The sequence below is a fragment of the Phaenicophaeus curvirostris genome, chromosome 2 (genome assembly GCF_032191515.1).
Source record: "Phaenicophaeus curvirostris isolate KB17595 chromosome 2, BPBGC_Pcur_1.0, whole genome shotgun sequence".
Taxonomy (NCBI): domain Eukaryota; kingdom Metazoa; phylum Chordata; class Aves; order Cuculiformes; family Cuculidae; genus Phaenicophaeus; species Phaenicophaeus curvirostris.
Window position 1 is genome coordinate 123,479,358 of NC_091393.1, and position 17,571 is coordinate 123,496,928.

A 17,571-nucleotide genomic window follows, 5' to 3' on the forward strand; every position below is an offset into this window, starting at 1 on the left:
AGGTTGAATTAAAGACGGATTTGGGATTTCCTGATTTTGTTCTAAATAGAAAATTACTGAATTGGGGTGACTTGAATTCTATCAGAAAGTCATGCTACTTCAAGGTAGGGCTGCGCTTACTTTGTTCCCGGTGGTGTAAAACTGTTTGACTTCAGCATCTCTCCTGATATGTTTGAGGGCAGCGAGATGAAAGTCAAGTGCACAAATACCTATTCCGTACGTTCAGAAAGGAAATCTCTGAAAACTATGCAGTTAACTGTTTTCAGTCTGTAAACTCAATGTGCTAGTGTGTCACTCTGGTTTATGTAGCAAATGCTACAACTAAATTTTCTTCGCTTTTGCTCGGACTCCTTTACTATGTGAAAAGCCTTCCAGCTCTCCAATATTGGGAAGAAATGTGGAGACAAATCCACTAGTGAAACTTAAGAGGCAAGTCACCTATGGACACAGACCCAACCCTTAGTTTGCAGAGCTTCCTGAACAGCAAATTTTATTACTTGGTGCTTTTGAATTTGTCTTAATGTAAAGCTGAGTATTAGAAAACCACACGTGCTTGATTGTGAGCTCTGTTCTTGTCCAAAAGGTGTGTGAAATGTCAAAGTAGCATGTACTGTTCCTGCATCTGCAACACAGAAATTTAAAGAAATAGTGTAAGATTGATTGAAATTGAAGGGAAAGGGAGTGAGAAATTCTAAGGTACACAAATCCATTTTGCTTGTTATGAAAAGATCATGGTTTTGGGAAGATGCAGTAAATATTTAGTATTTCAGCATCACTTCTGCCTGCTACCAGTATTTTAAGAGACTGGATAGCTTGATTCTGTGTGGCTATACGTTGTGTTTTACTGAAATTGATTGTGGCTTCAGCTTTGATGTACTTCACTGTGCATTTGCTATTTGAAAGTGCCACGATCTTAATTACACAGTGAGAGCACATCTTTATGAAGTCAAGAGTGATGCTGACTGCACGGATCCCATAGACGAGAAAGTGCCTTTAGGAAAGGGCAACAAACAGCGATTGGATTACTGATTGCCTAATTTGGAGAAAATCTTTGGAATGAATGCAGGGCTTTCCTAAACCTCATTGGTTCTGGTCAATTTGTAAAGACTGATCAGCTACCTGTAGTGTCTGGACAGCCTAATCTCTTGCTCAGCGCTGGGGGCAGCTATTGTGAGCTGGTCAAACAACAGTAAAACTGCCTGATCAATGCCTGAGTTTGTGAAACACCCCAATGCTATCAGTTATTCGTTGTTTCTTCACAAGCCTTCACTGTTTTGAGTAAAGCCCATGCATTAACAGCAAAATTGAAATAGCTCGGAAGAGAACAAAGAAAGTAAATGCTTCCTGTAGGTTTTTTTTTTTTTTTCCTTCATGAAGAAACATGCAAATGCAGGTAACAATGATTTCATGTATTGTGAGGGTGTTCCGTGAAGAGAAAATGAAGAACCTAAATGTTGAGTTTGAATGTTATGTGCGTACCTTGTGTCTAGCTTAGTATTTTAGAACAAATTGCATAGTGGGGCTGAAGGACTGAGCATTCCATCTCTGTTTTGAAGCCCAGCTGGCCCCAGTCTTTAGGGACCCCTTGGAGCCTGAAAGCTCCAGAGAGTTTTCACAGGGCCCATTAAGGCCACAGTTCCAGTTTAAGGTTGAAGGTTTGATTTTAAGGAAATATTTAATGCCTCGTTCTTCCAGAATTTTGTGGATTTGCTGTAATTATTCTTTTCAAATGAGGTTGTGCATGTTGGCGCTTCACAGCGTGTTTTGCAGTGGCCGTCCAGTTCCCGCGTAGTGATCCCATCCATGGCAGAGCTCTTGGAATCAGCCAAGCCGGGAAGTCTCGTACGTGGAGATCAGCAGTCATCTTCCCAAGGGGAGTGGATAACTGAGTCCTTGTGTGCCCGTGGCTTTGTTTAAACACTCTTCTCTCAGCCTGTCTCACTGTCGAAAGAATCCACGCTTCAAAACGCACCTGTCTTTTCCTTTGAGGCGAAGGATGCTCAGCAGCCTGTTTTCCTGTGGGCAGAGCGATGGTGGTGGGAACCCTGCCCCACCTGGATAGCGGTGCCAGCTCCAGGACCTGCGAGGGCAGCAGCAGTGCTTCCCTTTGCTGGGAGCCGCCGAGGGGACTGCTTTTCCTGGGATGCTCAGGCTGGGTCCCGTGCAGAAACCCGGGTTTAACCAGAGCCTGCAGGAAGGAGACAGTGAGGCTGGCGTTGTGGCCCCAGCTCCACCCGGCAGTGGAAGGGGCACAGAGGGTGAGGGGATGCTCCTGCCACCCCCAACACAAGTGGCACCGAGGGATGGAGGGACAGGAGGTGAGAGGATGCTCCTGTGCCCACAACGCAAGTGGCACGGAGGGGTGGAGAGGGGGGATGCTTCTGTGCCCGCAGTGGAAGTGGCATCAAGGGATGTAGGATGAGGTGATGTTCCTGCTGCCTGCGGTGGAAGTGGCATTGAGGGGTGGAGGGACAGAAGGTGAAGAGAGATGCTCCTGTGCCCGCAGTGGAAGTGGCACTGAGGGATGGAGGGACAGAAGGTGAGAGGATTCTCCTGCCACCTGCAGTGCAAGTGGTGCGGAGGGATGGAGAGGGGGGATGTTCTGTACCCACTGTGGAAGTGGCATGGAGGGGTGGGGAGACAGAGGGTGAGAGGATGCTCCTGTGCCCACAGCGCAAGGGGCACGGAGGGATAGAGGGACAGAGAGTGAGGGGATGCTCCCGAGCCCGCAGTGGAAGGGGCAGGGAGGAATGCAAAGAAGGGATGTTTCTGTGCCTCCAGTGGAGGTGGGATGGCAGATGGAAGGGTGGAGAGAGGGGATGCTCCTGTGCCCGCAGTGGAAGGGGCACCGAGGGATGGAGGTGGGGGGATGCTCCTGTCACTCCCAGCGCAAGTGGCACGGAGGGGGTGGAGGGACAGAGGGTGAGGGGATGCTCCTGAGCCCGCAGTGGAAGTGGGATGGAAGGGTGGAGAGAGGGGATGCTCCTGAGCCCGCAGCAGATGGGGCGGGCAGCAGAGGGGCTGTGGGCCGCCGGCCCCTCGGCCGCAGCGCAGGGCGGCGGCTCCGCCCCGTCCCGCAGGTGCCGGGCTGTGTCCGCGGGGCCATGGAGCAGGTAAGGGCCGCTGCTCCGCTCTGCCTCGGCCGGGAACCGGGACCCCTTCTCCATCCCCGCTCCCTCCCTCCCCCCGGGAAGCGCCGTTTAACCTCGAGGGCTCCGTGCGACGGTCCCGGGCCCCTCGGTGCCAGGAGAAAGCTCCTTCCCTCCCCGTTTTCTCATTCCTCTGGGGCTGGGGGCAGGAGAAAGCTCATCTTCTCTGCACTCTTAACCTTCAGGGGCTGGGGGCAGGAGGAGACTCCCTCTCCATCCTCTCATTCCTCTGGAGCTGGTAGCAGGAGAAAGCTCATCCCCTCTTCCTCCCCCCCATCCCCTCTTCCTCCCCCCCATCCCCTCTTCCTCCCCCCCATCCCCTCTTGCTCTCCCCCCATCCCCTCTTGCTCTCCCCCCATGCCCTCTTGCTCTCCCCCCATGCCCTCTTGCTCCCCCCCCCATCCCCTCTTGCTCTCCCCCCATGCCCTCTTGCTCTCCCCCCATGCCCTCTTGCTCTCCCCCCATGCCCTCTTGCTCTCCCCCCATGCCCTCTTGCTCTCCCCCCATGCCCTCTTGCTCTCCCCCCATGCCCTCTTGCTCCCCCCCCCATGCCCTCTTGCTCCCCCCCCCATGCCCTCTTGCTCCCCCCCCCATCCCCTCTTGCTCTCCCCCCGGCCCCTCTTGCTCTCCCCCCAGCCCCTCTTGCTCTCCCCCATCCCCTGGCTCTCCCTGCCCAGCCCGGGGGCACCGGTGGCAGCGGAGGAGCCGGTGGGATGGGGGTCACTCTCTTCCATTCCAAACTTCATCTCTGGACTCGGTGTCTGCCGGGATTGCGGTGAGGAGGCAGACAAGAGGGGGCTGAGGGAGGACCCCCTCGCTCCGTGGCTTCAGGGGGGCGTCTGGTAAAACTGGGAGAGGGCAGCTTCCGAGCAGGAGCCCAGGTGGCCCTTTCCCATGCGGTGGAGGGCGTCCAAGCCATGGAGCTCATCGGGCGCCGTGGGCATGTGCCGCTCTGGCTTGAATTTCTGTGCTCAGAAAGCATCTGGCTGAATTCATGGGAGAAATCTGTGGATTTTAAGTGGAGATGTGGTGCCTTTGGCTCACAGACCCCTCAGCGCTACGTTAGTGGCAGCTGGAAGAACATCCTGTCACCTGCTGTGTTCATGTGCCCCTCTTAGGCATCTTCTCCCAAGCCCCATTCTTATTTCTTCCATTCAGATGGGCTGATGTGACTAAGAAACCTGAAAAGAGTCCTTGAGATATTTGGTGTAAGGTTGCCACACGTGCGTGTCCCACTCGGGCTTTTAAGAGGCGGTTGTATGGTCACTCACAGAACAGAAACATTGCTTAATTGCTAATTCCATGGTTGGAGAAAAGCTGACTCAAAGCTGCTCCTCATGAGCTACATGTTCATTGTCTCTCAGATAAACGCCAGGCTCCGTTTATCTTTGAGCCGCAGGTTTTGCTCTCTCTTCTTGCTGCCTTCAAATTACTGGCTGGTTCTGTTCTGGACTGGGCTGATAAAGAGCAGCCTGGGACAGAACGCGGCTCCCCGCGCCCAGGATGTTCGTCCAATATCTTCACACAGTTGCAGAGTTGGTTTTTTCATGTATTTAAATACTTCCTATAGAAATAAGATGATCCGCTATAAATATCGTGTTCAATTTCTGTTTTGGGAAGGGAGAATTTATAAGCACTGACAAAGATGGTTTTAACTTACACTAGAATTGTTGTTGTCTGAGACACTAATTTTTCTATAACAATGTTTACACTTATTCTTCTGTTTAAGGAACAAAATCAAATCTCTCAACTATTACACTTTCTTGGTTTACCTTGAAGGACAATTAACTTTGATATGACAGGAGAACATTTAAATTCAGAATTGTCAAGTTAATCTGAGACGAAAAAAAAGATTATAACTTCACCTGGCCTTCACTCTTACCTCCCACCCCATCCTCTCATGTCGCTTCTAAAGCTTGTAGAAGCAATCGGATGTTGACATTCAACTACACCACAGGGGGTTTAAAACATAATTTTCACTGTAAATACTTTGTATTTTGTTCTTTATTTGACTGCTGCCTACAGATTCAGATCTCTAGTGAATTTTTGGAGTACTTCAAGCTTACTGACACACACAGGTGAAAAAGCTTTCACTGGATATCACAGAAAACGAGCAATTTCTGTTGCTTGAGTAGGCAGTGCAGTGGGGAAATTCAGGCTGAAGAGTAACAGCAAAAAAACCTTGTTAGTTACTCACAGTCGATGCTTTGCTGCTGGTCACCCTGCTCCGCATGAGCGTGATGTTATCCTTCTCCACACGGTTTCTGGAGTCATTTGTTAGCGATATCACATGGTCCCAACCGAGGCTGAGGGGATTTTCTCCCCTGCATCCCATAACAGACGCTCTCTGCGTATTTTCCACTTTTAACTATAGGCCCAGTAAATATTAATGTTCAGAAATTGGGTGATGTATCAAACTGTTATCATTGTGGTGGATCTCATTGCCATATCTCTATTTTTATCCTGAATTAAGGGCTTGTTTAGTCAGTTCAGAGAGGTGGCAGACCTAGGATTAACATTGCTGCTCCTCTTCATGTTTCCTGCTGGCTGCAATTGTTAAAGAGGGATTCAAAGTGGAGAAGTCTAAGTTTGGTTTGGATGTGGTTGTCCCTTTGAAAGGAATAAAAGATTAATGCAGCATCATTTTCTTCCTGTATTTTGATTTTTATGGCATGATATTAAGTCTTAAGGTTTTTTTAATGGCTTTCCAATATTCTGGAACCTTTACTATTAGAAAACACAGTGTTCTTCATTAGAATTTCTATTAGACTCTGCATTTTTTTCTTCTAATTACTGCTGTGAAACCTTACTTTCAGCTTTTATCTTACTCTAATTTGACATTTCTATTAGAGAATATTCTTGGATGCTTACAGTACTTTTCAAACATCAAAAAGCAAAGGACTCTACAAAATTTTGTAAACGTGCCCAGAGTGGATTTGAGTCCTTCCTAAACAGGACTTGGGCCCCCAAATCACTTTCCCTAGGATGCCAGTTTTCACAAAAGATATAGAGCAGTCGAGTCAAAAGGCAGGCGTACGAAGTCAAGCAACGTTGCCAGGGTCACACCAGCATTTTGTGACAAAGTGAGGAAGGAACAGAGCACAAATGTTTGGAATCTTTGGTCTGCATTTGACTCTGCAACTGTACTTCTATGGGTGTTGTATAACTACTGCGGTGTGAGAGTATATATCAATCGTTACAGCATGAAAGATAAATATAGGAAATTATTTTGTAGAAGTAAAAAGGTTTTCAGTCTTTAAAAAATCTGGATTGAACAGAAAGGGTCATTGGGCACTGGCAGAGGCTGCCCAGGGAGGGGGTTGAGTCACCTTCCCTGGAGGGGTTTAAGGGATGGGTGGACGAGGTGCTGAGGGACATGGTTTAGTGTTTGATAGGAATGGTTAGACTCAATGATCCGGTGGGTCTCTTCCAACCTGGTTATTCTATGGTTCTATGATTTGAAGAAAAAATTATGTTCAGAAAATAATGTAACAATGTGCACTTTGTTGCTTCCTGCTTGTTTGTAGACTTGTTTCTTTCTAATCGCTTGTGAGAAGCAGGTAGGTAAGCCTAGATTCCCTTGTAGGAACACTGTAATCTGGTTTTAGAGGCTGAATTAAGGAACAAAACCATCAAAATTCAAAGCAACGAGGATCCCAATGCCTGTTGAGGGTACGGGTTGAGGGCATACGGACTTATTAGTGGAATTCCTGTGACATGAACACCTGGATTTGGTGTTAACCTTAGACTTTAACTTTAATATTTCCGCACCTTTCAACTTCTGTTCATTGTGTTTTCTCATTGCTTGTTCTGCTTTATCTTGAACAGGAATACAGGCTCTCGATATGCGGCAAACTGTGCTACGCGATAGGGGGTGCCCCAAATCAAGTGGCGGGGAGCGCTGCTGCTTTCTTCCTACAGATCTATCTCCTCGATATAGCCCACGTAAGTAGCACATGAAACCTTTGCAGTCTGTAGACTCAACTCTGATGTTGTCAACCATCTGCCTGGAATGATATAAAGTCCATTTGCTAATAAAGCTTATAAATTGTCTCGTTACCATTGCCTGCAGCTGTTCAGCATCCTGAAAACTGCATAAACTTGTCTGGAAATATTTGTTTGTTTGTTTGTTTTCTCTAGTTTCCCTTCTATTTTGAGGTGGCCATTGTTTGCTTATAGTTTGGGATCATTAGTAGGGCTTTAGGCGCTGTAGAGCTCACAGCAGTTCTCTGTCAAGAGTCAGAGCACAAGGTATGAAGCATCTGAAACATTAATGGCACCATTTGAGGTTGGCAAGTTCTATTCATTTGGTTTAGCCAAAATCACTGTAGTTGCATCCAACACGAATTCACATTAATTTTATCTGGCTTATCTAGGGTAATTTCCTTGCAAAGAAAGCCGAGTTATTCTCCCCGAAGGTTCTTTGCTTCCAGTCTGTGGCTTTCTGGTGCAGTAGCAGAGCTGGTACAGCAAAGCAGTAGGAGTCATCCCATTCGTCTGACTTTCAGCTGCTACAGCTAGATTTCAGGACAGCAGAGGAATGAAAAAAAATCAATTCGTAAGCATTTTTTACTGTTCTGGATTGTCTTGTATGTCTGTGCAGTGACTAGGTGGGACAGCGAAAGTGTTATTGGGTAGAACAAATGATTTGAGGTCATATTGCAGGAGCTGTGAGAACAGCTGCAGCTGAAACTACATGAGTGGCTTTCAGCACTGATGAATGCTTTTATCTGCTGGGAAGAACAGGAGATTCTGGATTGGATATCATTATCCATTTGCTGTTTATGATGTAGAAAGACAGGATATCGTGACTGGAGGAGTGAAGGTGTCCAAAAGATTGCGTTTATAGTTTTTCTATAGAAGTCTGATCTCGGAAGCTGAGGTGTGGTTTACTGATAAAATTGGCAACATGCTAGGACCTGTAAAAGTGAGATCTTGATTGTGTCATTGAAATCAAAGCCAAGATCTTGAAAAGGGGGCAGCTTTGGACAGCAGTGTCAAAAACAGTGAGTGGGTGGTGTGGAGTCTGAGGAGTTGGAGGTGGAACAGGTAGCAGCAGGGATGTGCAGGCAGCTCTGAGTACAGCTGCGTCCCTCATCAAGGTGGCAATCCAAACCTTGGAGATGATGAAGCGTGAACTGAATGAGAAAGGCACTAATGCAGTTCTCCCAGGGTGCTTATAAATATGGCAATTTCCCCACTCTGCTTATCATAGACATTAAAAATTCTTGAAGCTAGGGACTGTTTGTTTCTTTATGTGTTTGTGTGCAGTGTCTAGAAAGCTGGAGTCCCATTCTTGCATCTTTGGATGCTACCTAAATAAATGACGTAGTAATAATTACTTTGTTAACAAGTTCCTAGTGAAACCTAGTAATTTTGCTTAATGCTTGTAATGATACATTTACTACTTCATTAAGGGGCCTAATTATTTGTTCTTTGACAGTTTAGTTTGTTCTCTGAAGTGATCCTGCATGGACAGGGTTTATTTCAAGGCCTGATAAACAGCTCTGAAATCCTGTGGGGGTTTTCCCCATGTTTTCAGAGGAGAACATGTCATTCTAACTACCAGGATTTAATCCTTGCCTGCTTAGAGGGCAGAACTGTTTTAGCTCTTTGAGAGATGGTGAAACTTGCCAGGTGTAATCATTCATAGATAATCTGGATCCTTTCTAAGAGTGTTACGTTAGTATTCACTTTCCGTAGCTTATAGTTTTTCCATTTGGATCCCATATTCCACCTAGATTACCTGTATAAACTTCAGAATATAAATGCAACTCCAAACCGCACAGGATCCTTGAGTCAACTAGAAAACACCAAAACTTCTGTTAACAGGTTCTTTGTCTTGATTCCTTTTGAGATAGGTTAATTTAGCATATTTAATCTTGTATTTTATTAAGACTGAGAAATTTCTCGTATTGGTGCCAAGAGGCACTGTCCAGATCTGGAGGTTAAGAAAATGCAGCCAAGAGATGTATAAGCCTGCACCGATGGGGAAGACAGGGTGACTACCCAGACTCCACTCGTAACATAAGAGGTTTTAATTTTCCTCAAAGCTTTCTTCCACCTCTGCTTATCTAATGTCCTTTTTCTTTCTATTATCTGAACCATTATCATCCCATTATCTGAACCAGGGCAAACCCCACCAGATATGAAGTTTTCTGTCCCTGTGTCCCTCATAGCTGCAGTATTTCCCTCCCCGTATCTTTTCAACTCCTATTTTGTTCTTGTTTTGGCTGACCTGTCTCTGGAGAAGCAGCAGTGACTCATGAGCAGCTCCAGTGAAGCCCCAGTGGCAAGTCTGGCTCAAGGCTGGTGGGTTTCTTGCCACCCAGGTCAGCAGAGGTGGATGATATGGATGTCAACACGCTGCTGTGGGACAAAGCCTGCTGCTCATCTCAACATCAACAGGATGCTTGGAGAGCCACTGTCTTTCGCAGCTGGAAGCTACCATTCCCAGTCCTTCCCTGTTCAGAAGCTTTCTAGGGTGGATCATATGCCTTAGAGCTGATGGTGTCGGGAAGATTAGCTGCCCCTGCAGTTTCACCTAATTTGGGCTAAAATTTAACAGCTGTGATTACAAGAGTGCATAATATCTGCCTTTTACAAAGGTTACCCAGGACATCCAGAGATTATTGCTCCTTTCCTTCACCTCTGAAGGAATACCTGCAGCAAATTCTGCGGGCAGGGGACCTGTACCAGCTGGAAGCCACGAGATGCTGCCTAGGAGTCAATAAGCTCTGCAGAAAAACAGAGGATACGAGCTCAAGCTTGGTGTTGTATCAGCTGCATCCACCAGGCTTCCTGCAGTTCTGGAGCACCGATAGCATGAGGAAGCATAGAGATGAAGGGGTTTTGTCCACTATCACTGTTAAAGCTGCACAGGCTGTTTCAGCAGTCTTTCTATTATTGATTTGAGGAACATTCATGTTTCTATAGATTTCAATGATTTTTTTTTTTATCAGGCCTATAGTTTCAGTGGCACAAATTGAGCACTTGGAAGACCACCCATCATTTTTAACCATTGTGTGATATTAATTCCTAAGCTTTCTATAGATACGAGTGAAAAATAATTACAGTGGCTGGGATAAACTGCATTTCTATATAGGCACCTAAGGATGGTCCTCCTGGGTTAACTCCCAAGGATTTTTTTAGTTGGCCTTTTTATTCTCTTCTAATCCATGAACATTTTTCAAGTGAGATTTGTTGGACACGTGCTGGCAACTTGGATTTGGACAGATGTGCCCTATGCAATTCACTTGTCACAGTTCAGTTCTCGGTGGATCAAGTCTGCTGTGCTAGAACCTCTTCCACAGCCACACGCCAGCAGTTGACAGCTTTGTCAGTAGTCTCAGGAGATGAAAAAACATGAATGTGTATAAACAGCTCCTTTTTTCTAGACCAAGTCAAGTTAAAGATATGGGAAACAGGACTACGTGGGGAGCAGAGTGAAGGGATGATTACAGAGGGACTCTTGTCAGGTTTTATGACTAAAACAAGGACTTTAGTCTATTATTTGACTGTCTGACTCATTTTACTAGTTCTAAACACATCCACAATCTCTCCTTCCTTGCACATTTCCCCTCTAATCCCTTCTTGCATGGTGCCTGTCTCGATGTCTCTTTTGTCTGCTACAGGTAACCAATAGTAATTTCTATGACAGCAGCAGACGTGTTTTGTAGATGAGCTATCATTATTCTTTAAAACGCTGAGGTTCTATCTGGAAAGTTGCTTTATGCTGTTTCATTGTATTGTGAAACAATGGCTGTTGTTTACAGTATTGTCTCTGTACTTCCAGATTACTCCGTTTCATGCCTCTTTGGTGCTGTTCATTGGCAAAGCCTCAGGTGCAGTTACTGATCCTGTTGCTGGCTTTTTTATTAGCAAAAGCAGATGGACAAAAATAGGCCGGCTCATGCCTTGGTAAGCAGAAATGTATACGTGTATTTCACACGTGTGTGTGTGTATATATATATGAACAGAGTGTGTGTTGTGATTATACTGCCGTCTCACCGAATTAGACTCATTTTTCTTTGCCTGTTTCCCAGACAACAGTGACTGTATTCATTCTAGGTACATAAAAGCAAAAAGAAAAATTTGTCATGTCCTCTATTTCCCTTTAGCTTGTTCACCCATGAAAACAGAGAAGAGACACAAACAAAGCCAAGACACCAAAACGTTAACAAAACTGGAAGCTTCGGTCTAAAATGTTCTTGAATTTGTGGTTGAATCTTTGTCTAGATTCCTTCAGTTTGGCTTCACTCCTCCATGAAGTTGGAACTTGTTTCTACTTGTGTCCTAATGTGCTTTCATTTCTGACATCAGCTTTCCAGGAGCTCCATTAACTTCGGTTCTTTAGCCTGTTCAGTTCATTAGAGGATGTGTGCGTACACGCGGAGCAGATGCAACACCACGGCACTGAAGGCTCAGCCACCAGCACTGCCCTGACACCTGCAGCAGTCATATTCTGGTCTTGTTTCTTTTATTTAATTAAAAAGCCATCATTACTTTTTTAATGGAATGAGATGCTGCAAGATTTTGATCAGCATTTCTAGAGGGATGGAGCGATGTTTCACTGTGATGTACGTATCCCTTGTAGGCACTCTAGAAGCAAGACAGCTGAGAAGAGGTGGTCCATGTTATAGGAACCCAAGCTCATGAATGCCACAGGGAGTTCATTTGTTGGGGGTTTTATATCTTGGAAGTAAAAGTGAGATTGAGTAGTTTGTGAAATAAGGAGTCTTTCATCACTGCTCTGTCTCATTCATTGTGAGGATGTATTATAAGATATTTTGAACTAATATAACCCCCAAACAACAATCTAAGAGTAAATGTGGATTCCTGAGCAAAGAAGTTGACTTTTCATGGAAAGTAAGCCCACTTTCCTAACCGGTGGTTCTCTTGCTGTCATGTGGGTTTATGGCCACAGAAACATGTCCATGAGCAGCTTATCTCTGACTAAGGCAAGTACGAGTTGGAAGAAGGCTGAGATCACCTCCTCTTGGCCCCAGCAGGGACAGGGCCTGATGTATTCTGGTGCCTTTTTCCCCCTTGTCTGAAGATACTGCAAAGGCTTTTGTTTAGACTTAGTGTTAACTCCACGTTACGATAACTCGCGTCCTAGCACAAGCATGACCTTATCAGCCCTTTGCACTGTAAACCAGCTACTTTACAGCTTGCACTTCTTACAGGAAAAGTGCTTATCTAACCCAGCCTTCAATATGTGTTCATCTGCTTTCTCTCCAGAAGGATTTTGTCTATTATTTTGGCAGTGGTAATTTTTTTTCAGGTGAATTTTGTTCCTATACTTTGAGGGTCAGACCATATTTACACAAAACGAAAAATGGGTCTTAAAAATACTTTGAAATTATTCTGACTTCTTAAGTATCCAGAATGAAGCAATGGAATTGGCTCAGTCAGAAAAGCTGCCAGAAAAGCCAAGAACATCAGAAAATAAGGTGAAAGTTTAATTATACTTTAATACCATGCTCAGTATAATAACTAGTCATCAATCACTGTTTATCTCCTTTCTGTAATGTGCTTAAAAGGCATAAGTAGACATTGACTTGAAATACAGAAACCTGGTCAAACATTTTGTCAAAGGAGATAATAGGAGGCAATCAGACATTCAGCGGTTTCAGGAAGGCTCTGAAAATTCACTGACAGTAATGAGGAAAGGAAAATGTTAAAGAGAATGGAAGGGGAAGAATACTAAGAGGGTTTTTGCTGGGAAGTTGCATGCAGAATTGGCTATGAAAATATTTTACTGCGGTGGCTTTGTCTGCACAGCAGTCTGGAAGAGCTCACACTTTTAGAGAGGAAAGTAGATTCTCTGGGGTGTATTAGGATTTTACCTGTATTTGTGTTTTTTCCATTGCTGACCGTTGTGGGTGAACTGTGGGCTGGGGAGTGGAGGGCTGGAGAATACCAGAACCTAGCACTTTCCTTGTAAATGCTCAGCTCCCGGTGATGCTGCCCATCCCAAAAAGCAGTGTGGAAAAGCCATTGTTTTACTAAACTATTTACCCACATTACTCTTTTGTATTCTAGGTTTTCAGTTTGTGATTGCAAAATAATCAGCTGATCCCTAATGTCAGTAGTGCTGTTGTGAAGGGATTCATTTCTTTTCTCTTTTATGTGTTTAGACGTGTTTGTTGGCATCTTGGTCATCTAATTGCATTGTATAATGTTCGATTTACAGGAATACAGGAGAGCCCTGGTGATGCTGCAGCTCAGACTTTCAGGAAATAATAGCATCTGACCACTTCTTCCGTATCATGGAGTTTGACAAGTGTTGTTTGCCTGAAATAATTTTTTTAGACTAATTTAATTAATTGCTGGTTAATGGCTATGCCTGGAATTTAAGTTCCTGCGGTTCTTTATTTTAAGGCACCTTCCTCACCAGAAGGTGATCCTTTTGTGTTTGAAGGGAGTTTTGCTGTTGAGTTAAATGGAGCAAATTATCGTATACCCACATAGCAACTACAGGAACTTTGAACAGCCCGCAGCCATTATCTTTTATGCTGTTTTCAACATTTTAAAGTGTATTTACCAATCAACTGTATTTGCACTTGATTGAAGTAGCAACAAAGAGGCTAAGTTAAGAGGAAAACTGAAGGCATTAAAACTGAAAGAGGGAATCCTTGGTAATAAGTAGGCTTATGTAAAAATTGCTGAAGTATGCAAAGACATGACAATAGAGCTTAGTTTTCAGTGGTTCTTTCTAAGAAATTTATAGTCTGAAACATGTCTGAAGGAATGGCAATACATATATGCTGTTACAGTGCATGTGCAAGGTAATTGTGTCTGTTCTGAGTGGGATATTAACTTAAATATAGCTCTTTTCCTTCAGTTTTGCTGTATTTTTCCATTTTATGGAAGTACTTGTGTACATTTTATATTAATCTAAGTATTTAATGCACACTAATGTTTAATACTTACTAGCATGCACTGTTGTAATTAGAAAAACTGCACATGAAATACTTTGCCGTTATATTGATTATTAACAGGAAAATTTAATGTGCTTTGCTAGCATTATGTTAAGATTGTTGACGTGTACATCTTCTTTGCAGGATGCTGGCATGTACACCCTTCACAGTAGTGTCCTATTTTTTTATGTGGTACCTGCCTCCTTTTGTATCCGGAAGAGTTGTGTGGTATCTGACTTTCTACTGCCTTTTCCAAGCACTGACCACAGTGAGTAGATTACAGGTCATGCTGTTCTCAGCAGTAACTTGCTTGTTTTCTTCCTTTGTTGGTGCGTTCAGATTTAGTAAGCTGAGATTTACCAAAACTTTATATTTGATTTCAACTTCTACTGAGTTTAAGGGATAGGGAGATGTCCTTTTAGGAAACACTCTGCTGGTTGATGGTCTCTGCCAGTGGTTTCTCTGGCAAATGACCTGCTAATTCAGACAGATTACCTCCAGTCTCTTTCTTTGGCTGTGCCCTGGATGCTCAACTCATTCCGTCATGGATCCATGGAGGCGTTTGGATTCATAATTCAAGTTAGACATCTAACTTCTCATAGCTTCTGTTTTCAGGAGCAGATTAGGAGACAAGGCAGGTTTATGGCTCTGGTTCAGGATATTTTGACTCAAGCTAGAAGGCAATGAAAAGTCAGGGTAACAGAGCTGAAATCATAGAATCATAGAATAACCAGGTTGGAAGAGACCCACCGGATCACCGAGTCCAACCATTCCTATCAATCACTAACCCATGTCCCTCAGCACCTCGTCCACCCGTCCCTTAAACCCCTCCGGGGATGGTGACTCAACCCCCTCCCTGGGCAGCCTCTGCCAGTGCCCAATGACCCTTTCTGTGAAAATTTTTTCCTCATGTCCAGCCTAAACCTCCCCTGGTGGAGCTTGAGGCCATTTCCTCTTGTCCTGTCCCCTGTCACATGTGATTTTTTTAATACAGAATTTGCAGTCTTGATGCAGAAGCCATCATTTCACAGTGGATCCCAAAAGAACTTCTCTGACATGTTTCATTCTGTACATGTAGGGGTTGCATCACCCCGTTTTGCCTTGTCAAGGTGAATATCAAGGTGAAGCAAGGTGTATCTTCCAGGCAAAGCAGCATCACACAGCAGATGAGGGCTGGAAGTGAGATTGCCTGCATTGCAATTTGGCAGGGCTTGTCCCGACTGATTGAATTTCACTGGATCGCATTTTGAAAAAGTGGTTCCCAGATATTTAAAATGTTTGTACTTGTTAGACTCGGCTTTTCTCCTATTGGAGATCTATTGGACCTGGGAATTGTGTATTCTTGTGTTAAGCTGGAATATTTCCCACAGTCTTTTGTTTCCCCTGGAGAAAGATGGTACAGAAGACATTCATAATGGCTTAAAATAATTTTCTTCCTTCTCTCCTTTGAAGGAAAACCACAAGTTTTCCCAGGCAGAAAATACATTTGAAAATGTATCTGCTTGCCATTTTTGATGGAGGGGAGCAGAAGTGTATTTTGTACAAACAGAGTAGGATGCAAACTTCAAGACTTAGTATGTCTGGCTACAGATCTCTGTGGTGGTGGAAACACCACAGAGAACTTGATTGTTCAAGCAGGTTCATGTCCCAGTTCCACTTCATAGTAGTCTGAGAGTTTGACCTGTCTTTTACTCCAAGGTTTTAGAAGTGATTTTTATTTTAGTTAGAGACTGTAAGGACAGAGTCCCACTCGCATCATGATCATCAGAAAGGTCAAACCTTTAATGTTCAACAGTTATTGTCAGGCAAGTACTGGAAATACGGCCTCTTGTGCAGTAAAAGTGGGGCTCATTTGCCCAGCATTGCAATAAATGCTACCAGTGCATTGTTTCTACCAAGATTTTACAGCAAGGTGTCAAGTGTGTGCCAGATACAGTGCTGTAAAAACAATCAACGCTCCTCATCTACCTTTTTGTCCATGCACGGGCAGAGCAATGGGGCATTTCTGCCTAATCCTGACTCAAATTAAGGAATGTGTGGCATAATCATGCTGAAGACAAAGTAGTTTTCATAATTATCTCCTGGGATTGAATAGTGAGACAGATATAGAAACGTTTGGGGGATTTAGGCAGTCTTCTGGCTTGAATAAAGTGGAAAATTGTATTGTCTACATTATGGCTTTGCTTCTTGTTCGTTAGCTCAAGCTAGGAATGTAAGAGTCTCTTAGTGCAGAGTAATCTAGATGCTTTATAGCCTAGCTATGAAGGACGTTTTCCCAATGAAGATGAAGGAGCACAGCATTAAGGTAAAGCCACTTGGTAATTTATTATTTATTACTTGTATTAAGTAATATACTTTTTTCCTCTTATGTGCTTTAAAAATCAGAAAGAAAAGACAGGTGTCTGTGCTAAAAACCACAACATTCTAAATAAGTGAATTCCAAGGTCGCATTAAGCCATTTTCCTGGATATCAAAGGAATACAGCATTTACTCTGACATTTCCTATGTGATGTTCTTTCTTTGCATAGTTATTCCAAGTACCATATTCTGCCCTCACCATGTTTCTCAGCACAGACCAGAAGGACAGAGATTCTGCAACAGCATACCGTGAGTGTGACCTGGGCTTTCTCATGTGGATTAGGGCTGAGTTTTATTTAAAAATCATTCTCTATGTATAGCAAGTTCCTAGTGGTTTGTGTCCCAAAACTGGAGATTTTAGAGGAGATTTTTAATATCTGATGAAACATATTTTGTCCTGTAAATGCTTCCATTTTTCTAGCTAAATGAGAGACATCAATGTTTTATTGTCTCGAACTGACTGATTAGCTAGAAACTCCTCTTGGTTTATTGCTAGCCAGAGGAAACAATAAAAATCACGCTTACTCAAGCCAGGGTAATAACTAGCTAACAGCCTGACTGTGTTAGTTAAAAGAACAAGGCCTTCCACACCGTACCTCTGGCTCTTTAACAAACAAAATCAGACAAAGATTTTGCTTTAGAGCAAGTCAACCGGACCAAAAAAAAGTGCAGTGGAAATATTTTAAGTATTTCTTGTGTAGGTCATAAGCTGAACGTAAAAACAGCTTCTTCGCTTCCTGCTCTCTTCAGCTCTGTTCTCACGCCTTCTTTACTCTGACTTCTGCCTCTCATGGCCACCAGCATTAAGTGAGGTAGTGAGAAAAGTCTCAAATATCTCATGCGAGAGTTTTCTATGTCTTATCTTGTCCTTGCTTTAGAATAACTTGTAATTTTTATGTTGCATCTGTTTTCTCTTCCCGGCAAGAGCCCTTTTCTCTTCCATTAGTCCTTCTAACTCCCAACATACATGCTTGAGTATGGTGAAAACTAAACCACAGAGGCACAATGAAATGGCCACAAGCGCTGAAAGAATCATGTCAGAAATTCTAGATACAATATCCCCTGGGCATCCCAATCCTTTTCTGGCCACGTGGAACAGTTGTAATTTGCATTATCATCAACAATCTCAAGAGAAAGTG

At 44.0% G+C, this 17,571-nt stretch overlaps 1 protein-coding gene and 1 long non-coding RNA gene across 3 annotated transcripts in view; one reads left to right on the forward strand and one right to left on the reverse strand.

The window, feature by feature from the left end:
- Positions 1–183: 183 nt before the first annotated feature.
- LOC138717293 (uncharacterized) lies at positions 184–3,327 on the reverse strand. The gene is made up of 3 exons (XR_011336840.1): positions 3,206–3,327; positions 1,480–2,188; positions 184–622 (listed from the first exon to the last, which is right to left on the reverse strand). It is a non-coding gene; the product is annotated as an uncharacterized lncRNA (long non-coding RNA).
- Positions 3,063–17,571, forward strand: part of MFSD2B (MFSD2 lysolipid transporter B, sphingolipid) — a 35,543-nt gene continuing 21,034 nt past the window's right edge. For both annotated transcript variants that reach the window (XR_011336839.1, XM_069850755.1), the window contains exons 1-5: positions 3,063–3,113; positions 6,978–7,094; positions 10,945–11,069; positions 14,219–14,342; positions 16,603–16,681. Coding sequence is in view for 1 of the 2 variants with exons in the window: in XM_069850755.1 (XP_069706856.1) it covers positions 3,105–3,113; positions 6,978–7,094; positions 10,945–11,069; positions 14,219–14,342; positions 16,603–16,681 (454 nt within the window). In the remaining variant the exon portion in view is untranslated. The remainder of the gene's footprint in view (positions 3,114–6,977; positions 7,095–10,944; positions 11,070–14,218; positions 14,343–16,602; positions 16,682–17,571) is intronic.